The sequence below is a fragment of the Manis pentadactyla genome, chromosome 11, assembly GCF_030020395.1.
Source record: "Manis pentadactyla isolate mManPen7 chromosome 11, mManPen7.hap1, whole genome shotgun sequence".
NCBI lineage: Eukaryota > Metazoa > Chordata > Mammalia > Pholidota > Manidae > Manis > Manis pentadactyla.
In genome coordinates, this window is record NC_080029.1 from 11,381,020 (window position 1) to 11,403,299 (window position 22,280).

General features: G+C 53.7%; 1 protein-coding gene across 3 annotated transcripts in view; it reads left to right on the forward strand.

Moving 5' to 3' along the window:
• The window catches only part of ITPK1 (inositol-tetrakisphosphate 1-kinase), a 158,953-nt gene that overhangs the window by 110,635 nt on the left and 26,038 nt on the right, over nt 1-22,280 (forward strand). For all 3 annotated transcript variants that reach the window (XM_057488194.1, XM_057488193.1, XM_036882087.2), the window contains one exon: nt 4,719-4,836. In XM_057488194.1, the coding sequence (XP_057344177.1) occupies nt 4,830-4,836 (7 nt within the window). In that variant the 5' untranslated portion in view covers nt 4,719-4,829. The remainder of the gene's footprint in view (nt 1-4,718; nt 4,837-22,280) is intronic.

The window sequence follows — 22,280 nt, forward strand, 5'->3', positions numbered from 1 at the left end:
CTGTTCCGGTGCAGCTAGAGGTGCATGGGGTTGAAGGAAGGGGGGACCTGGTTACTTAGCTCCACTCTCCCCATTTCCCTGATCTTCCTGTTACAGAAAAGTTAAAAATACTTGAGAGAATGCTGCAATGCATTCCAGGCACCATCACCCAGCTTCACGAGTTAGCAACCTACAACCATTCTTGCCCTTACCTACACTCACCTACTTCTCTCCACACCCCGTGAGCCTGGGTATTTTGAAACAAGCCCAGACATTACACTTAATCTGTAAATAATTTCAGTATGCATCTCTTAAAAAATGAATCGCCACTTTTAAAAAGGGAGTTCCAGTGTTTTGGGTGAGTGGGAAGTGTGGGTGGGTGCCTCTCCTGCCTCCCCGTAAGGAGTGGGCTGGCCGGCTGCAGCTGGTCCAGTGGGCGGTCAGGACCTGAGCTGTCCGCAGAGGGCACACGCTGGAGCCTGGGTGCTGTGGGGCGGGGACTGTGTTGAGCTCCAGCCTCAGCAGCAGGGTTGGTCTGGGCCTGGAACAGCCCAGTTGCTCGTCCCAAGTGCAGAGCTGGCGTGCCTTTGGCCTGCCAGGTGGGATAGGGCAGGATGAGCTCGGAGACCTTGGGTCAGGTTTGGCCCCGAGAGTCCAGGTGTTGGCATGAGAGTCACGAGAATCCTTTTTGTTTTTATATCTACTAATTCTTTTCACTTCTCTGATCTCCTTGTTACCCACAGCAGCTCCTTGAGGTAGGTTTTATTCAAAATGCACATTTCACACAGTAGAAAACAATCTCAGAGATTAGCTGCAGTTTCTCTTTCTTAGGCATAAACTAAGTGGCAGAGACAGGATTTGAACTTGAGACTTCGTCCTGCATTTTCTGTTAGATGAGAACAAATCCTTGCATCTCACTCCCTGCTTATTTTCTGTCTATAAACGGAACTACAGAGGAGGTTGTATCTTTGTTGTTCACCTTGGTGCTCTGATTTGGCTCAGATTCTTAGTAGGGAAACCTTGACTACCCTCATCCCAGCAGAGAAGGCCTGCTTGCCCCTCTTGGCATCATCATCCCATGGGCCTGGTGGGGCATCTGACTGGTCTCTGCCCCTTTATCCCCTCTACGGTCGGCATTCTCTAGGCCTCCTCCTGGCCTGCTGGGTCACCAGGGCTGTGTATTTCTGCTTTTTCCTCTTGAAGTCTGCTTAAACCACCCTCCCCACCCCCCACCAGCCCTTCTTAACTTCCAGGACCCCTTTCTAGGTGTTCTGTGGCTGGACCTCTAAAGGAACATGTGTTTACCATTTGCCATGGAGACAGTTTGGGCTGTCCGTCCTCTCAGCAGTGATAAAAGGGTGCAGGGTACTCACCCTTCTAGCAGTTTGGTAATTCTAACAGACTTGTGAAAAATGCAAGAGCCTGTGATACAATAGATAAGCTGAAAAGCTTGGAAGAAACTTCACTTGTGGTTAGCAGGGTGATTGGAAAAAACTCTCTTTGCCCTCTGTCCTTGTCCCAGCAGAGATCGTGTTTAGGAATAACTCTTCTGTTAATAGTGATGCTTTTATCCCAGGTCAAAAGCTTTTTGGCGTCTGCTTGTCAGATAGTTTCTCCTTTGGTCTCTTCTGACTTATTTCCCTTAGGCGTTTGGCTTAAATTCATGTCTTAATGATTCTGAGTTCTCTTTAAAAGGTCACTGCCCTGATGCATAAAAATGGAAGCAGAACCAGCAGCGATGCAGATACTGTTCTCCGGCCGGTGGGTGGGGGGTTTGATGGGGAGGAAGGGGTGAGCCTGTGCTTTACATGACTCAGTTGTTGGGGGAGACTGAGGCCAGCCCACTGACGTGAACGTCTCAGATACTGCCTCCTCTTTGAAGGAATGTAGTGAGTATGTGTGTGTCCCTGGCATTACCTGTAATGCCTCTAGCAAGTGGCTGTTTGTCCTGTTCTAGAACAGCCCCCGTGTGTGGCCTAAAAAAGTCAGTCTCTGTAAATACTCATCCTCAGTTCTCTGCAGTTAGACTGTCAAGTCACAGATGAGGAAAGCAAGACCCAGAGAAGCCAAGTGGCACACCCAAGGTGACACAGGGGGGCATAACAGAAGGAGTCTGGGGGCTCCCCGCTCCTTACTGTTCCCTCCACACCAGGATGCTTCCTGCATGCTGGGGTCGGAGAGGAGATGGCAGTTCAGTGCTTTCAGCTCATAATCCAGAGCATGAATTCGTCACCCAGGATTGCAGATCCAGTAGAGTGAAGCATTGAAGGCTTTCATCTGTCTGCATGTCTGCTGCACCCTGCACAGTGCCTAGAGCGCTGTCGATACGAAGTTTGCCAAGTAGGTAACCTTTTCGCATGAGACTGTTAATATGATTTCATGCATAGGTGTAAATCTTGTGTCTCATGAGTGACATGCTCTTGTGGCAGCCAGGGTCTGGATCAAATAAACTAGCTCTGATAAAGGAATGGTGCCAGCAGGGATGGTTGCTGATGTGGAGCCCACAACGAGAGGTGAGAGGCTGCAGGAGAATCCCATCTCTGGGCATGGCTCTCTGACCTGAGGACGGCCCTGGGTAAACCTTCCTCAAGGACACCTCCCAGCCTGTCCCCACGGACCCTGTGGGTGGCAAATGTGGGGCAAACCTGGGCTGGTCCACGTCAGCTGATGGGCTTGTTCTCTGTGAGCAGGTCATATCGCTGAGCTGATGTGCTGATTGTCGTGTCCCTCAGGAGGGAGACCAACGGGGCTTCTGTCGTGCATTGAGATCTGTGGAGCATGTGCAGGGTGGTCGGGTGGGACTGTGTCGTCTCCGTGTTGTCCGTGGGTGTGAATATGGGAGACGGCCTCCCCATGTACACGTACTGGCCACCCATTAGGGACAGAGATGTTTTTCTTTAAACATTCAGAGAAAAAGGCACAAAAGAGCCCATAACCAGATACTTTGGTATGAAATGCAAGGGGAGAGGAAGCAAATTTCAGAGAAGTAGATAGGAATCTCTGACTTTTGTGTGGAGAGCTCTTTAAAATCATTACTAGGAACCAAAATAAGTTCACTGAAAAAAAGAATAATTCCAGTTGGAGCTTTCTTTTTTGTTGATAAGGCTTACTAGAAAAGAAGCATTGTGGTGTTTTTCCTGGCCTTTGCTGACCTCACAGACTGATCTTATAGACTGGTCAGCAAGGGGGCGGGAGGCAGTGAAAAAGCTCGTGCATTCATTCCCTGGGGCCACTGTAACAAAGTACCATAAACTGAGTGGCTTGAACAACGGAAGTTTGTTTTCTCACAGTGAAAGGAGGCTAGAAGTCTAAAACCCAGGTGTTTGCAGGATGGGTTCCTTTTGAAGGTGCTGAGAGGGAATCTGTTCTTTGCCCCTCTCCTAGCTTCAGGTAGTTGCTAGCAGTCCTTGGCAATCCCTGCCTTGTAGCTGCATGACTTCAGCCACTGTTTCCATCTTCACATGGTCTCCCTGTGTGTCTGTGTCCAAATTTTCCTTATCTGAAAGATTCCAGTCAATGGATTAGGGTCCATCCTAATCCAGTGGGCCCATCCTAACCCACCCTAATTCATCTTAAGTTGATTACATCTGTAGAGTCACTATTTCCAAGTAAGGTCACATTGACAGGGACTGGGGGTTAGGACTTGAACTGGACCTGTTGAGGGGGACACAGTTTGACTTGCAATAGCAACAGCTAGAGAATGGCTTCCCTTACACCTAGCCTTCTCTGAGTCCCTCTCTTGGTACTCCAGTATCCTGTATCTTTACCCTAGAATCATAGTATTTTTGAGTCAGAGGGATAGTCTCATTTACTGTGCTGCGTGACAAATTGCTCTGGCCAATGATGTGGCTTGGGGCTCCAGTAGTCACAGAGGTGGCAGGTGGCAGAGCCAAGATCCCTGTGTTCTTTTCCTAGAAGCATTTGCTGTGTCCTGTGTTGAGTCTGTTGTGGATAAGTTTGTCCCCCATGTGCAGTTAGTGTTACTTCCCGAAGGAGACTATAACTTCCCTAAAGACTGATTTTGTCACAGTGCCTCGTGCCCCATATCCTAGTAGGTACTGAAGAAGCACTTGTTGAAATGAGCACTGGAGGGCCAGGCAGCCACTCCAGGGTGTACTTGTTCCAGTGACTCCCCCGGGAGATGTGCTACCCACTCGCCGTGTCACCTTCTCCCATGGCCGCCTCAGAATCCTTATCACTGCAAGTTGCTGGGCCATCTCACTGAGGAAATGCCCACGTGGAGACCTGGTTTCAGGCTTTATCCGGGGGTCAGAATTGCTGACCAGAACCTGGTTGCTCTCCGTTTCTTGCTGTTTTCGCAGTTTGGGCTCCATTTCTGAGTTTTGGCTCCGTCAGATCTCAGGGCAGTTGCGCCCAGCTGCCGGGTCTCCCTGCTGCTGCTTCTCCAAGACAGAGGTTCACACCCCAGCCTTCCTAGTGTGGGCTCTGAGCCTGCCTCTGATTGGACAGGCCTGGGTCACAGGTCCTCCCCCTGAGCCAGTGGCCGGGGTAGAACATGCTGATTGGTCTGACAGAGGTCATGTGGTCTGGGTGCAACTGAGTGGGTGGACGGAACTTGGTGGAAGCCCTCATGGGAAGCCCCAGACTGAAGTCAGGGCCAGTGGGGTAGGCAGAAGGGAAGAATGGGTGCTGGGCGGGCACTTGTGTTGAAGTCTTGCTTGTCACCCTCACTTCAGCAGCCTCCCCTCTCTAACCGGAAGGGGCGTGTTTCCTTGCAGGAATACATCGATGCCCACCCTGAGACCATTGTCCTGGACCCCCTTCCCGCCATCAGGACCCTGCTTGACCGCTCCAAGTCCTACGAGCTCATCCGGAAGATCGAGGCCTACATGAAAGGTATGGACAACAGTGGCCTGGCACCCGCGGCAGGCAGCACAACTCTGCAGTCACAGGTGGCCATCACATGGGGTGGGAAGAGGGAGTCTGGCCTCTTTAAGCACTTGGGACGGGAAGCACTTGAATTCTGCAGGGGCACGTATTCTCAGGCGGGTCTTCTCCTCTGTCACCAGCAGAGTTAGGAATACAAGCCCCAGGGTGCTCTTTGCGGGAGAGAGTGGCTCCAGCCACTTCCAGACGGTTTTGTTTTGTTATCTGGAACCCATGGAGTGGCAATGAAGTGTCCTAGTGACACAGTGGTTAGAGAGCAGGAGTGTGGGTAGAATAGCTCAGCAGCAGGCGGGGGAGTGGAACTACGTCACAGGGCAAAGGGGACAAACGGAAACGGAAGGGCCTTTAATCCAGTACACGGAGATGGGTAACGTGGCGGCTGGACCTCATGGGGTACGCTCTGTTCTCGCAGCGGGAGCTTCTCCCGCCAGCCGCAGGCGTCCCTGAGGACTCATCCTCCCCACCACCCGGGCCTGCCCCGGAGGAGTCGGGCTGCCTTTCCAAGGTGTTTGTTTATGTAAAGGGCCTTTTTGGAAAGATTCATGGTAACAGTAACCTCCAAGTTCCCTTTGCCTGGTCCAAGCGTTCCCTGCTGAGAGTTTTTGTTTAATTTTAAGAAGTGCTTTGCCTGTGCCCTGAGGGTATGCGAGGATTCATCTTAGGGGCTGAAGAGGCAGCCCCTGTTCCTGCCGTCCAGACCAGGAGTGTGGCCCAAATGGTCTTCCTTGAACCCTGACCTAGATGGTGACTTGGCCCCAGGCAGTTTCATGTGATTGTGGGACCAGTGGGTAGAGTCTGTCTCGTAGGACCAGAGGCAGCCTGTCTGCAAGGTTAAGACTCCTTCTTACATGCTCCCTTACAGTGCCAGCAACATCCTCCCTGTTTTACAGAGTAATGGAAATGGCTGAGGTTAGCAGATGTGCCAAGATCACACAGCCTGTAAATAGCAGAGCCAGCATCCAACCAGGTTTCTCCCCAACTCAGGCTGCCCCACTCCTAACCTCTCAGCTTGTCTTTCACGTCCATGGCCAGAGGGCCCTGGATCTAACAAGCACCTGGCACAGAGGCACTGCATACCCTGGCTTGGGGGCACTTGATGAATCCTGTATTCTCTAAGGAACGTGCCCTGCAGAAGAGCTGGGTGCTGGGCCTGGCCCATCCTGGGAGGGGTCTCAAGGCCTCTTTTCCTGGGGCCCTGGCATTCATCAGATGGCATAGAGCATGAGCAAGACTTCCTGGGAGCCCTCCAAGAGGCAGGCTTTTTCTGCACATCAGCATCCCTTTTTCCTTGGGTCTGGAGTGGTCACTGACAACGTCTGCTCCCCTTCCCTTCACAGTCTTTCCCTGGGTCCAGCAGAATCCCATGTGAGAAGGAAGATCTGTACTGATGATTTGACTAGACTGGTTCTGGAAAGGAAGTCCACCTCTTCCCCAGAGCTGTGTGTGTTGGATGCCGGCTGTGTGTGAAGGGACAGGAGATGGGCACGATCTTGATGAGAAGGCCTGATTAGTGGGAGGTGCTGCAGGTCCACAGCCACATGCAATGTCTGACAAGAAGAGGGATGCATCCTGATGGGAGCGGGGAGGGCACCGCCGGGAGGACACCACTGAGAGGGCTTTTTCCGAGCAAAAAGCACAGGTGTCTGCAGGCACAGACTAGGGTTGCATCTGAATCTGGACTCTTGCTGCCATGTGGCCTTGGCCAAGGCCCTCAGCCTGGTGAATAATAAGAGGTTCATCCAGGGGGTCTGGGGTTAGGGTAATTGTGACGTCTGATGAGCACTTAACATGGGTCACTGCCTGTGCATTCACCTAGGAATGGCAGCTGCTGTCACTGCTCCAGTCACAGTGTGGGGGCCGAGGCCTCTGGATTGAATCTTGGAGTCTGTCTCAGTTTTCCTGGGTAAAGAATCAGGGCTGGGGTCAAGCGTGAGCCTGGTTCTGGAGTGGAAGTATTCACTCGGGGAGCGGGGGACCAGCAGTGGGCCGGACTCAGTGGGCGCAGGAGGCAGGGTTGGCCCTGGTGAGCAAGCGCTGAGGGTGACACCTGGGCCTCCCACACCCACAGTGGTGTGAGTAAAGCCGGGAGAGAGCTGCAGTGTGTGGGCTTGTGTGTGACTCGCAGACCATCTGGTCAGAGCGTGGGGACTTGGAACTGCTCGGGCAGTTGGGGACTTGGTTCGTGGGCAGCACTGAATGTGTGTGAGTGGGGAGATGAGAATACATTTTAGGCAGATCAGTGTGGGCCTGACCTGGAGGCAAGTTCAGAGGGTTCTCATGGCCATGACCTGTACCCTGTTGTGAGGGTCACACACGCCCAGAGCCAGAGGTGTGAGGGGCTGGTGCCCAACTGCTGGTGGGGAGAGAATCGGACCCCATTCTACTGGCTCCAGGAAGCCTCAGACCCAGGTGTCGTCAAGTCCCGGAGCTGCCTCCTGGGGGGACATCCCCTTCATGCCTGGCCAGAACTTGACTGAACCCTAAAGGCAGGCTTAGTCTTAGACCAGCAGGAGTTGTTGTGGGGTGGCCCGTGACTGCTGCACCCTGGAGTTTTCTTATCGCGCACCCCAAGCAGGGCTGTATTCTTCCAGGAGGGTGGGCAGAGGCTGGGACTTCCTGGAGGCTTTTCCTGCCCACTCGGGGGCTGTGTATGCAGAAGCACTGCTGCCTGGTCTCTGCAGGCTCCCTCCACCCGTGCCCACAGAGGCGTGGCTGCTCCTCCACACAGATGCAGAGAACCTTCTCTGGGAAGCGCTTCCCTGGCGCCCCTCCACCCAACTCCTACTATTCCTGGAGGCACACAGCCCTGTTTGGCGTACTGTAAATGGTCATAATTACCCTTTAAGTTCCTCAGACAATTATAGCAGTCCAAGTGACACAGCTTTTGTGTTGGAAGAAGGGGCTTGGTGAAGACCTCCTCTGGTTGTCACCACCCTCCAGGCCTCAGAGAGCCTGGGTGGCTGCAGAGCAGACCCAGCAGCAGGAGACAGCTGCAGGGAGATCACTGTGGCGCCCAGCTCTGCACTGAGGGTGGACTGTGCCACAGGGGGACAGTCTCCCAGGAATAACAGGTGGGGCACTTAGAGCAGGGGTCCATGTTCCGGTGGGCCAAGCAGAGCACCAGCTGTGGAGGACAGGTGAGGCCTGCTGCCTGGAGCTCCCAGGCTCACCTTTCTGAGCACGTGGGTGGCCTCTTTGTGGCCACTGCCATCTCAGTTCCACATTGCCAGAGCTCATCCTCTTCTGATTCAGAGCCTGGAGGGGAGGCAGGGTCCTTTCACTGCTTCAGACCCATCCATCTGTAGCGCACGGATTTGGTTAGTGCTAAAGTGGTTGCAACAACAGAGATCTGAAGTAACAGTGGCTTAAGCGAGAGGGAACGTCACTTCTCTTTCATGTAAAACCTGGAGGAAGGCCACCTGGTGCAGTGTGTGGCAGTGGGGACCCCAGTTTCTTGTGGCTCTTTGTTCTGTTGTGTGGCTCTCCTGGTCCAGGGTGGTGTAAACTCCAGCTGTCACACCTAGATGTTAGGGTGGAGAGGGGGCTTGGAAAAAGAAGCCAAGGGAAACAGGCCTCTTTCTCTCTCAAGGAAAACCTCTGGAAGCTACAACATGGTGCTCTGTCCACACATCACTGGCCAGAACTTAATCACATACTGAGCTGCCGCGGAGTTGGGAATGTGGCCACTATTCTGGCAGCCATGTGCCCAGGTGAAATTTGGGAGCTTTGTCACCATGGAATAAGGGGGAGAATGAGTTTTGGGGACCTTCCATAAAGTGGGTTCCTACCCGGGGAACCCTTGGGTGAATGCCCATGGAAAGACCGTTCCTCCTCCTGCTGGCCAGCAGGGTGACCTCAGCACTAAGTCCCTTCCACACCGCATCTCAGCAGGCTTGCACAGTGACCCCTCCCCAGAGTGTCTGAGCCACAGGGTTCCCTAACAGAGGGCCACTTCTGGGCGGGGCTGCCTCCACACACCTTAGCCAGAGGCACAGACAGCACTGAACCTGGATCCAGTTCAAACCAAGTGCAGGAGCCTCCCAGAAATTCAACATTGCCTGGTGCGGGCCTAGGGGAGGGGGAGGCTCTGTCAACAAGCCAGGATGGCTGCACACACATTCACAGGCCTTTTCTGTCATTGGCACCCTCTTTGCTGCACAGGGCCAGGAGTTTTAGATGGAGGGCCGGAAACCAGGGCCTAGCTCTGCCACCCCAGGCCGAGCGATTCTGGGGAGGCTCCTCTGGTCAGCTCTTGAGTAGCTGAAATGCTGTGTGAGAAAGCTGGGCCGTGATTGGATGACACGGGTGTGCCTCCTTAGCCCCAGGGCAGCGGCTGGTGAAGGGTCTCAGGCCACAGGCAAAGGGCTGAAGAGACCCTTCAGAACTGATACCGGCTGCAGGTGAGGGTGGCTTTCCTGGAACCTCCACACACGTGCTCTGGAAGTGACAGGTGGCCATCCAGACACCCAGCCCTCCCAGGGGCCGGGTGTCTGTGGTTTTATGGGAATTTAATCAGGGCTCATCTTGGAGGCTCTTTGGGCGCCGAATTGAAATGGAGTCATCTAGGTACCAAGTGAGGGAAAAATAACATTCCTTAGAGCCTGGGGGAAATAATTCCCCACAGAGCATCTGCCTCTGCAGCACTGCTGGGGCCGGGGGAGTTGGAGGGGAGGTGACAGCTGTCTGCCCTTGCTGAGCTGCAAAGGGCTGCTGGTGGGGTTGGGAAAGGGCAGGGAGGGGCCTGGTGTCCAGGCCTGGGCCTCACTTCATCCCCTGTGTCATGTGTCCTGTGCAGGTCATTTGGCTCTCTGAGCTTGCGCCAACTGTGTGCTGGCCCTTTCTGTGTATTAAAGCTGATTTAATCCCCATGATGACCCTGGGAGAAAAAGTATTGCTAGTATCACCTCCAACTGGTGAGGACACTGAAGTGCACTGTGCTAAAGTCTGGTAAGGCCTCAGGGCTGTAGTGGGCAGAGCCAGGATCTGAATCCATGTTGTCTGCCTGTGGTCTTAGCTTGTGGCTCCTGTCTAGTCCTGTCTTCCGTCTGCCCTGCCTCCCACCCCCACAGTCCTTGAGGGGGAAGGGTTTTTGGTGATGATGGATACAGTCAGGGGTCCAAGGCCTGGGAGCTGATCCCCAGGACCCCCTAGTACCCTGGACACTGCCCACTGGCGGTGCTCCTGGGCGCCCTCTGGTGTCCAGGCAGTGACACTAACAAAGAAGGTCCCTGGTATCTACTCTAGGGACATGAGCAGCTCTATTTCAGAAGGTCACTGAGTCTCTGCCCCATTTGGTTATTGAGGAAGCAAATCCTGTCTGTTCTTTTTGAGAGCAGCGCGTACTGTAATGGAAAAGAACAGGGCTTTGGCACAAACCGACCTGGACTCAAATCTCAACCCCCATTGTGCAGCCTGGGCTGTCGCTCATTTGCTCATCGTCACGAGGGTTGCCACCATCTGTGTGGAGGGAAGTGTGCGGAAGGTCTGGCCTATGTGCTGCTGCAGCTGTGACCCAGAGTCAGGCGTCAGATGCTGTCAGCTCCCTTTCTTTGGTCCTGCCGGGCACCTGGGTTTCAGAAGCTGGTAGTTGGTAATGGGGCCTGGAGTCATAGAGGCCCCAGAGGACGGGGTGAATGCACCTTAGAGATGGTCACTCCAAGTCAGGTCCAGCTTCCAGCTTCGATTTTGTGCAGGAAGCTGGAGTTTTGGGTCAGCCCCCTAGGAAAATGCTTCACACCTATTGAGTGGGCTTCTAGGAGTTAGCCTATGGTTCCTACCTGCCTGTAGCTCCCTGAGTGTCAGCCTGTCCAGCCCACAGGGCCAAGGTTGAGGGGACAGTGTGCCCCATATAGGGGTCTGATGTGATGGAGGATGGGCACCAGGCCAGGCCCAGGGCTACTGAGGCCCTCAGGCTGGTCCTGCTGGGTCAGAGATATGGAGATGCAGTGATTCCCTCCTGCAGGGAATGTGCAGACCATCCCACCCACCCCCTGCTGTGCACTCTTGGGAGTTTCTGCTGGAAGCCAGTATCCCAAAGCTGGTGGGTTCTGACCAAATCACAGTGGGCCAGCACCCAGCTCCCACCTCTGCGGCATATGCAGTGGGGTGCCACCTCCGTGCTGGTGCTGACCCTCTGTTCTGACAGTGCAGCCAGGGGCCTTGGCAGCAATGAACTGGTGCTGGTCCTCTGCCAGGCTCCTCGTTTCCTCCACTGTGGCCCAGGATATGGGTCTGGAGGCCCCAAGGAGATATTCAGGGAATACAGTGAGCTCTCGTGGCGACTGGTCCCAGCCCCCCAGGAGACTCAGGTCCATCCTTGGGAAGAGCCTCCCCATGCGTGCACCCAAAGCTTAACTTCACTGGGTCTTCCGAGCCTTCAGGACTGTGGCAGCAGGGTGGGAGCGGCCTTCCACCCACAGCCGCCTTCCTCCTGCCCATCTCCAGCTCAGTGGCTCTGGACAGGATGCCAGGCTTCCTGCTCATCTGCTGGCACACAGGCTGCTCTGGCCTGTGCCAGGCCTTACCCAGACCCATCCTCCACGAGGCACTCTCGAGTGACCCTGCCAGGCTCTGACGGCTCCTCCAGGCCTGTCCCTGCATCCCTGAGTATGCAGGCTGACCCTGGGCCAGTTGCAAGCCAGAACTGTTGGTCTTTGTGGCCAAGTTCCTCTCCCCTTGTGGTGACTTAGCCCCCCTCCAGACTCAAGACGTCAAGAGCCTACTTCCTGAGGCTCTGAGTCTCCCAGCTCCCAGGCGGGAAATCTCAACATCTCTTCCCTGAGAGACAGAAGGGCAGATGTATACTCAAAATATACCTGTTGGTTAGCTTGACCACGAAATGTCAGACACCAGTCAGTCACATTGTGTGGTGCCCACCCAGTGTCTTTCCAACTGAAAGAGATCTTGAGCTCTCGCCTCCAGAACTGCTCTTCTCCATATGTTTAAAGACGAGAGGGGCCCAGAGAGGTAGCCCTGACCCAGTGCTCCCAGGGCCTTCAATTCTCAGTCCACTGCTCCTTCCCTACGACCCACACCTCGCAGCAGCCTTCTCAGAAGCAGTGCCGTGATGAATCCGTACTCAGACTGACTGCCAGCGTCAAATCCTGTCCTTGCACCTAACTGTGTACACCTAGGCAAGTTATGTAACTGCACTGATCCTAGATAAATGGGAATAATGACGGCGGTGCCATCCACATAGAGGTAGTATAAGAATTAAACGTGGCTGTGCATAAATACTCAGTAGATGGTAATTCTCCTAGGTGACACTGTGCCCTGAAACTCACCCCCTATATGTTGTGACCCTACAAGTCCTGGGTTCCTGAACTTCTTAGCACTGAATCCGTGCTGTTGTCTCATGGCCTCGCGGCCCCTGTGAGACCAGTCCCTCCAGGGCAGTGCTCCCTTCTCCATCCATCCTTCCTGAGTGCCCAGCCCTGCTTGGTAAGGGCAGACATAATTTCTCCAAATAAGGAGAACCTTCAGAGTGACCCATCGTGGAGCACCTATGGGCTTTTGTCATGTTTTTATTGGCTTTTTATCAGTATTGTAGATTTATTGTAAAGTTCACATCATGCAGTGGTTTAATATAATTTTTTATTTTCAAGTAATTTTAGATTTACCAAAAATAAATAAATTACAAAAAGTGGTACACAAAGTTCATGGATACCCTTCATGCAGCAGCCTATAGTGTTAACATCTTACGTGACCATAATATAGTTATCCAAACCAGGAAATTCACATCAGTAGCAACACTGTTAATTAAGCACTTTCTCCACTTGTCCCACTGCAACCCTGTGTTAGGTCCAGGATCCAGTCTGTTTGTCCTGCTCTGTGGTCTCCTCCCCTCTGGAACGGGGCCTTGGGTTGTTGGCCTGTCATCCCTGAGGCACTTTCTGGAAGAGCCGTAACCGTTTATTTTGTTGCGCGTGCCTGAGTTTGGGTTTACAGGATGCTTCCCCATGATTAGGCTGAGGTGGTGCATGTTGAGCATGAACAGCATACCAGCGGTGCTGTCCCTCCTCTGCGCATCGTGTCTGTCAGGCAGGCATAACGCTGATAGGTCTTCTGTCTGGTAATGGTTATTTGGTCTGTCACAGTCTTCCACTGTAAATTTCTGTCGTTCTCTTTGGAGTCAGTTCCTAAGGAGGTACTTTGCAGGTGCCCTCTTCTCATCACACTTTGCCTGTTATTTTAGCATCATCTGTTGGTGGTTCTGGATGACAGCACTTGCTACTGTGGTATTTGCCAAATGGTCATTACACAGAATTAAAAAAAAAAAAACAAGCATGCCCCTGTTAGGATAGGCACTTTCGCAGACATCCATAGGAGGGGACCTCACGCACAGAGCCCCTGCATGATCTCATCTGTAAATAAAGTAAAAGGCAAAGGTGAGAATTAAGGAAAAGAAAGGGATTGTGTTGGAGAAAGTTCTCAGAGCCTTTAATGTGCTGATGGGAATCTCCAGTCTCCCAAAGGGAGGGACACCGATTTTCACCACTGATGGTAAGATACACTGATAGTTTATAGTCTACCAATAAGGGAAAACATGCTAATTAAATTGTGACACACTGTTGATGATCTGTGTCTTGCCAGTGGGTTTCAGCCCTGGACAAGTTCATTGTGGATCCAGTGAGATCGAGGAATGACAGTGGAATGTTCTTGGGGTAAAAGGGTTTATTACTACCCAGCTTGTTCTCCTGGCGATAGGTCGAGCACTAGAATTACGTCTGCATCCAACAGTCTGCAGGTCTGTAATCCCCCTTCGTCTCTGCCTCCGCACAGAGCACTGGGTAGAGCTCTTTATATAGTGACTCAAGTCAGTAGTAGTGTATTGCCCACGGGTGTAGAAGCACTAGCCTGGCAGCAGGCCAGCTACATCATCAAGTAGTTTAGGTTCAGGTGAGGATCCTGGCCATAGGAATCCCAACTTTCCCCACAATGAGACACATCTCAACTTTAGTAATGGAAAATGAAAAAAACACATGTTTTAGAGTCAATAGAATACTGCAATATTTAGCTCTTCCTACCTAATCAGTTATAGGTCCCTCCGCCTTTTTGTAGGGCTTCTGGTGAGAGACCTGCTCCATCCAACACACTTCAAGAATTCCCCAACTGGATGCCTCCCAAGGGCTGCTCATCTCCAGCTCTGCACAGATGTGATCTGGAGTTCCCTCTATCAACAGGCAGGGCCCTCGTTGCTGGTGACTCACTTCCCAGAGGCAGCCACTCTTCACAGAGTGGAATCCATCCTCCTAGACCTTTCTCATACACATGCAATTATAAATGTACTTAAAAAAAAATAGAAACAGGCTCATATTACATGTGTTCTCAGACAGCTTGTCTTTTCTTGACTTCTGTATATATATCTTTGCTTCTTTCCATGGCCCATAAAGATGAGGGAGATTAGGTCTGCTCTCCTCTTTTTGATAGCAACATAATATTTCAGCATGTGAATGAAAGAATCATAATTTACTCAATTACATTGGGCTCATCAGGTCATTCCAGTTTGATTTGGATTTTTTAAATAAACTGCCATTAAACATAGATCTTTGAATATTTCTGTGAAATTAATCCCTAGAAGTAGAATTTCTCAAAGAATATTATAAACACTTCTCATGTTGACAGAAGCTGTATTATTCTTCAAAAAGTTTGAGCAAATTTTACTCCTAAATGTGCCTGTCTACTGGGAAAATAATATCTATCTTGTCTTAATAATTTGTAATACTGCCATTGTTGACAAGTTTCAGCATCTCTACATGACTTCATGGGCACTTTGCATTTCTCCTGTGTGTGAATCTTTTTATATCATTGGCCCATTTTTCTATTGGGTTGTGGGTCTCTTTCTTACTGATTGGTTAGAGTCCTTTTTGGATTAAGGCAATTGTCTCTTTTAAAAATATGGACTGTTTGGTCAATGGAAGCTGCATCGTTGCACTGGGGCCAAGCTAACATTTTCTGTTCTGCTTTTAGAACAGGCGAGCACTGCCAGCGAGAGCACTTAAAATATTATTTTTAAAACGTCTTAAAAACAAAAAAAGCTCTGCATTTGGGGAGCTGGAGCTGAGTGGGGGCAGCGAGTGTCTGCTTAGGTCCGGAAGGGGCCGTAAATCCGTGGAAACAGCTGCCTGGGAAGTTAATCCCCATTTCCAGCAGCCGGTCCATGAGCTGGAATGGGGCTCAGGAATGCCTGGGCCTCCGCCTGGGCCCCTGTCCGGCTTCTGGGCGTTGAACATCCAGGTGCAGACCGTCGCTCTGGGTCCCCCGATGAAGCATGTCATGAGCTAAGTCAGCCCAGAGGAGAGCTCCTGTCCAGCTGACCAGGGTGCTGTCAGACCCGGGAAATGGCAGACCTGCGGCATTTCTTTCCCTCTGTCCCCACCCAGAAGCGACCCCCTCCCCTAATTTCAGGCTAGTTCTCCATTATCCAGTGTCTCCCCCGCCCCCCAACTCACTTGGAGCTGGGCTGCTTACAGGGAGGTGGCAGCTGCAGCAAGGCCCTGGGGCCTGCAGAGCCTCAAGGGAGACGGGTAGGGACTGCGGCTACTGGTGAGATGTCCCCCCGTCCACTGTCTCCAGATGACAGTTAAGTCAGTGACCTGGGTCAGGGCCCGACCCCACACCCTTTGCCTTCATGGAAGACTCTGCCGCGGAGGTTCTGCTCTGCTGCCCCAGGGGGCTCTGACCACAGCTGGAATGCTGTCGGGCCTCCATCGCTGTTTCCCTGGCCCTGCTCAACTCAGACCTGACCTTGTATTCTAAGCACGGGGATGCTGCCTCTCTGCTGAGAGGAGAGTGATGGTCCTCGGGGGGATGGCATGGGTGTTTGCTTCTGCTCTGCTTGAAGAGCCTGAATTCTGCTCTGGTGGATGGATGGATGAGAAGTCTCCGTCTCCTTTAGTGCTTGGTGCCAAGAGCACTGTCTCTGGTAGGAAAGGGCAGGTATGTTTCCCTCTCCATTTCCACTCTCTGTCCTGTCTCCCCAGGGGCCTTGTCAGGCCATGTAGAGCAGTGCTGGGCTCACTAACGTGGCTGCGGACCTTTGAATAATGAGACCAGTCACAGTGATGGAGGGGATGGATGATGGAATCTGCTACTTCATGCCTGTTACATGTCAGTTTCTGTTTCAGGTATCTTGTGTATTAACTCATTTGATCCTTACAGCAGCCCTATGGGCAAGATTGCTCTTATTCCTATTTTACAGATCAGGAGCCAAAGGCACCAAGAGGTGAAGTAACTTTCACAAGGTCACACAAAGCCAGGCAGCCCAGAGTGTCTGGCCTTGCAATGTTGGGGAAGCATAGCCATCTTGACACCCCTGTCTCCTGGTCTCGGAGATGAGGGCATGAACCTTCCCTAACTCCTTCTGGGCCCAGTGTCCTTCAGCGGGATCGATGAGAGCTGGGGAGTGAGGTTCTCGCCTCCCAGGCTGTCTTGAGGCGGTTCAGCCTCGTGGTGAAGGAGGGGCATGACTGTGGAGAGCCAGGCTGCCTGTGCTGAGATCTGCTGTGCCACAGACTGGCTCTTGGCCTGGGAGACAGAACATGACCCCTTGAGGATTCAGTTTCCTCCCATGCACAGTGGAGGTGACAGTAATAATCTACTGACCATGGCATTTCTAGAAGAACCTCATGAGCTGTGGCCTGAGGTGTTTGGGTGGTGCTGGCACAGAGCTGTGCGCCTGTCTGACCGTTGCTGACACTGAACCCTGTAGGCAGGGCTGTGTGCGCCCCACACGTCATTGCTGTAAGCCCCTGGTTATCTGTGACGGCCTGAGCCAAAGCACTGGCTTAAGACAATAGCAGGTATTTGTTTTGTTCATGACTCTGGGGCTTGACTGGGCTCAGCCAGTGGTTCTCCCAGGGACAGTTGCTCAGCACGGCACCTACAGAGTAGCTGGAATTCTTGGAGGCTCAGGGCTGCAGAGGTGCCTGTCCCAGGAAAGAGAGCGTCTTGTGGCCCTACCCCGAGAATCCACACTCTGTGTGTGAGGGAAGTTAGGGCCCGCCTCTCAGTGGGAGGAGCCACATCGTAAGCCTGCGCAGCTTTCTGCAGAACATAGTTGTGTAGGCCTGCTGCGTTCTCAGCCCCAGGGTGGACCCCATGGGTACAGAGGTGAGCAAGACCGTCTCCCAGTCCCCAGAGAGAAAGACACCCACCCAGGTGGAAGGGAGCCGGTGGTGGGGGGTACATGCTGGGGCTCCTTTGGGGAACTGAGTGAAGCCCGTTTTGTCTAAGCTCCCTGGGGGACCGGAGGTGTAGGCAGGGGTTCCGTCTTGGAGGGCCTTGAGGGCTGGTTAAGGAGTCTGGCGCTGAGCCCTAGGGCAGGAGAGGCCTCGCTGGGGTGTGGAGTGGGGGCGCAGCACCAGGCCACGCCTCCACACACCACTCCTGCTGACCCTCCTCTCACCACCCTTCGCCCCTGCCCTGGGCGAGCAGGAAGGAAACAGCATGAGGCCAGTCCACACCCAGGAGGTGCCCCCTCTTCTCCCCTCTCATCCACCCAGGGGGCGCCTGGGGAGAAACACCGTCCCGGCCCTGCTCCTGTGTCCCGAGCCGCCGAGTCACTGCCTGGTCTGTGTGGTCAAGGACAAGGGTGGAAGGAGCCCTGGCTGCCCCTCCCCCCACCGTCTGCATGGCACCTTTTCTTCAGACACTCTGGGTGAACCGGCTGGGTGGGCAGCTCCCAGTCCTGCCTGGGGAAGGCTTCCTGGGCTGCCTTTCAGGAACCTGGCTCCCAGGGGCTGTCCACTCTTGGCCTTGGTGCCCTCCAGCTCTGTCTGAGCTCTCCAGCACGTGGGCAGTGCAAGCAGGGCTGTCTTTCCTCCCTTACTCCAGATGGTGCTCAGAGGGCACCCGTGTCCTGTGTCTGACACCCATGAGACAGTCCTAGCTGCTGAGGAGCCCTCAACCCCATCCTTGGTTCAGAATGGCCCCCCAGGCTGTCGGCTGGAAGTCAGTGGGCAAGGGGGAGCCAGCCCAGCTCCGACTAGTACTAGCAGCAAAGCCTTACCCCTGCTCCTCACTGTGTGTAATGCAGTCCTGGCACCATAGCTCACAGTGCCTATTTAGGGCTCACTATGGTCCTCTGTGGTAGGTGCTAGTGTTACCCTATCTCGCAGAGGTGGAAACCGAGGCACAGAGGCAGCCAGTTCGGAGTGAGACAGTGGACCTAGGATTGGAACGCAGGTACTTAGCCCACTACTACGCACACCTGTAGCCTACAGGGGGCCCCAAGGATGAGGAGCGCTCCTCCCGGGACTGGCCCAGAGCCCTGGCAGATTCCCAAGTGGTTTCCATGAGTCAGGTTCCCTATTCCCCACATCCCTAGGGCATGCCAGCTTCAGGGACTGGAACTTTAAATGTCTTAAACAAAACAAAACATATTATTTCAATTTCATCTCATCTGGGACTGTGGTTGGAGCCTGAAGGCAGATACACACGATGATGTCACTGTCATCCAATTGTTTCCACCCCTTTGAAGTCTGACACAAATCCCCCGACAGATCCGGCCACTGTGCCTCAAGGGGTCTTGATCTGCAGGGAGACCTGAGTCACCTGCAGGTGGAGTGCAGAATGAGCTGTGGAAGGAGGTGCCGGGGGCAGTGCCACTGGAGGGAGTCGGCAGTGATGGAGAACAGAGATTCGGTCCTGTGTTGGGGCGGGAGGGTGGAGATCTGGGCGGTGGGTTCCCAGGGAAGGGTCCCGTCCTAGGAGAGTGAGGCATGGGGATGGAGGGCCCTCAACGAGGGCCTGTGGTTGCAGTGACTGGATGCTGGAGCCCTTCCCGGCCAGGCCAGTGGATGGGACGTTATACTCGGGTCAGTGGGTTCAGGGGAGTTGTGGTGAGAATGGGGAATGCCACAGGCTCAGGCCCAGGTCCAGATGGGAGACCAATTCTGACTTCGTTTCCTCTCTCCCGTGGGCCTGTCACCCGGGCCCTTTCTGGCATCTTCCTCCTGGCTGGCCCTGCGGCTGCTTCCCTACCCCATGTGCCTGTGGCTTGACTGTTCCAAATTACTGAGTGGCTTTTTGCCATCGTCATGAGCAAAAAAGCCATTCAAGTTGTTTTCGGAGCTGCTGTGAAGCCGAGACCTGGTTTACCGAGAATGCACAGAATGTCTTTCCTGTCTAGAATTCAAGAGCACGAGGCTTCTGCCCATAACAGTGAAACAGCAGAGGGAAGGTGACTTTGGACAGTCAGGCACCAGATGAATCATGAACACTGGAACCTGCAGGTTGGCAGGCCAGGCTATCAGGGTTTTAAACATTCAAGGCCTGCGGCCACAGACATCCGGGCTGTCTCAGACCCTCAGCGCCACACAGCGGCCAGCCGGGAACTTGCAGGCTGCCTCTGTCCTCCCCATGCTGGCTGGCTGTGCTGGTCCTGTGCTTCTCCTCCTGTTTTCAGCCCTCACAGCCCGCTCTGAAGTCATCTCACACATGTACACTTGTGTGTCAGAGAGGTGGTTCATGCTGACACCTGCCTCCTCTGAGCAGTGCTGGGCTGGGGTAAGGCCTGGTCCTGACCCATGGAATGTACTACCTGGTTCCTGAGTCAGAAGCCAGACACATGGGGATTTAATAGGAGGTGCAACCAAACAAGGCAGCCGTCCGAGGGAGCGAGAGGGGCTAGGGCACAGGGGCTGTGGCAGAAGGAGCTGTGCAAGTCGCTCCCGGGTCTAGGAGCGTTGTCGTGAGACAGTGTGTTCCCGAGGGCTTAGGGAACTCGAGTGAAGCCGGGACGAGGGCTTTGTTGCCGAGTGGTGGGAGATGGGGGTCCCAGACGCGTGTGCAGGGAATGGTGAGGAGACCGCCCTGTTTGGAGCCAGGGTTGGCTGGGGATGGTCTTGGGTTCTGCATTCAGAGAGGATTTGGGGAGCACCTTAGTCTGCCCAGGCTGCCATAACAAAGCAGCACAGATGGCAGCTTAAATAACAGGAATGTATTGTCTTAACAGTTCTAGAGGCTCAAGTCCGAGATCAAGGTGTCGGCAGGCAGGGCTGGTTCCCTCTGAGGCCCCCCTTGGCTTGGCTTGTAGCTGGCCGCCTTCCACTGTGTCTTCTCATGGTACTGTGTGTGTGCGTCCTAATCTCCTTCTCATAAGGACACCAGCCTGTTGGATTAGGGCCCGTCCACATGACACTGCTTTAACTTAATCACCTCTTTAAAGGCCCTATCGCACAAAACAATCACATTCTGAGGCACTGGGGGCTGGGACTTTGGCATGTGAATTTAGGGGGGACACAGTCCAGCCCCATAATGGGAAGGTGAGCAGGGTCAGGTGGCAGAGGCCCGTAAAGGCTTTGGAGTTCTCCTCAAGTTGGCTGGGGACAAGTCCTGAGCCAAGAGCTGCCCCAGTATACAGGTGGCAGCTTTAGAAAGACGACCCAGGATCCAGAGGCAGCTGTGTGTAGTTTGGGTTAGACGGTGGGTAAGGTGGGCAGGACGTGAGGAGTCTGGTGGTTTGTGGGTAGAGCAGCTGCAGTGGGGAGGAGCTGGCTATGGGGGGGAGGGTCCCAAGGATGGGTTCCCTGAGTCACAAACTCCAGGTGCAGCTGGGAAGAAGCCCCAGGACTGGGCCACGGCACTTGCTCTGTCAGTGTCCCTGGAGGACAGGCTGAGGCAGTGGGTTGTGCTGTGCAGGCTGGAGCTGCTGCAGCTCCTCAGACTTTGGGATGGAGCTGGGGTCGGGTGTCGGGTAGGGTAGATGGGCAGAGCCTCCCCTCCTAGAGGGAAGGGCTGCTGGGTACCTAGTACCCTGAGGAGGGGCTGTGTCCCTGTAAACTGGGCTAGCTCTGGTTCTGGAGTATTTCCAAATGGCCTTCCTGGGTGTGGCCTCACCGAGTCCCTGCAGTAACCCTGGGGGGTGGCCAGCACTGTCCCTGCAGTAACCCTGGGAGGTGGCCAGCACTGCCATGCCAATTTGCAGATCAGAGGAAGGATCAGAGAGGATCAGTGACCTGGCTGGGGTGGCGCAGGTTGTAGGGACTGGTTTGGCTTTGGGGCTGCAGAGTTGATGCTTATCATCGCTGCCTCGTTTTACTTTCTAGACTCTCTTTGCTTTCTCATGTGGTGACTGTTTCCTCCAGGCAGTCTTCCGGGACTTCCCTGGCCCTGGGCATCATGGTGGGTGTGTCTGGGGTATGTGTTCTACATCTGATTTAACTGCCTTTCTACAACACACTTCACTTCTGCCACTTGCACTTGGTAATCTGGAAATTAGCTACATCAGCCAGTTTTTCTTGAAAAACAAAAAAGGCCTGCAGCAAATATGGTGAAGTGTGAACATGTATATTTTTCTGTATTTAGGAACTATTTCATGATTTAAAAATACATTTTCTGAATGTGAGGGAGGAAGGAAAGCCCTGTGAAGTAGGTACTTCTGTCTTCATTTTTCAACAAGGAAACTGAGGCAGAGAGGTTAAGTTATCTGTGACCAGGATCACCCAGCTGATAAGAAATGGAGCCAGGATTCAAACCCAGGCAGCCTTAGTGCCCCACAGACCCTCCAGGGTGCCCAGTCTGTGTGGAGGTGGACACATCTAGTCACCGAGATGAGCGATGTAGGGCCCTGAGCCCAGCAGAAGGGACCTCCTCCTAGATGCCTGGGAAAGGGGTGCTCAGGGGGGCCTCCCAGAGGAGGGAGGTAGCCTGACCCAAGGCTTGAAGGGCAAGCAGGAGTTTGCCAGGCCAAGAAGGTGCCAGAAGAGAATGCTGGGCACACCAAAGGACCCACACGTGCAAGGGCTCAGTGAGGGCCTGTGAAATCGAGCATTGGAGTTCTTTCAACTTTCAGAAGATTGAATGAAAACCTGAATCCTGCTCTCCCATCCCTGCCTTCCTGTGCCACAATAGATCTCCTGGTCCTTGCATTTCCTGCCATGCAGCCTGGGCCCCTGGGAATGAGGAGTGGCCCAGGAAAGCAGGGCCGAGGCAGCAGGTGGGGCTGGTGTGCAGGAGCCGGTCCGTGGGAACCTGCAGTTTAGCAGGACCTGCTTCTTGGGCTAGAAATGGCGGTAGCCCAGGCCCGTGTTGGGTTCATTCGTGCGTGCACTTGTTCTGTGGGATTCAGCTGGGAACACGGTGGATAAGGCCCTGCCTTCATGGAGCCTGAATTCTGCCTGCAGTCAGTGTGGCAGCTCTGGCTGAGGTGAGAGGGTTTTTATAGGTTGAAACTTCCTACCATCAGCATCACCCACTGGCATGTTGCCGCCTCCTGTGGAGTCCTCCTGGCCTTCCCAGGATGCAGTTAGAAGTCTGCCCTCCTGAACTGCACACTCCCTGGTATCAGGCCTGTGGCTGCTGCCCCTCAACAGCCCAGCTCTCCTGGGGTTGGGGAGCCCTGGTCTGCTGGCTAGGAATATGAGTCACACACTGGCTCGGCCCCACTTCTA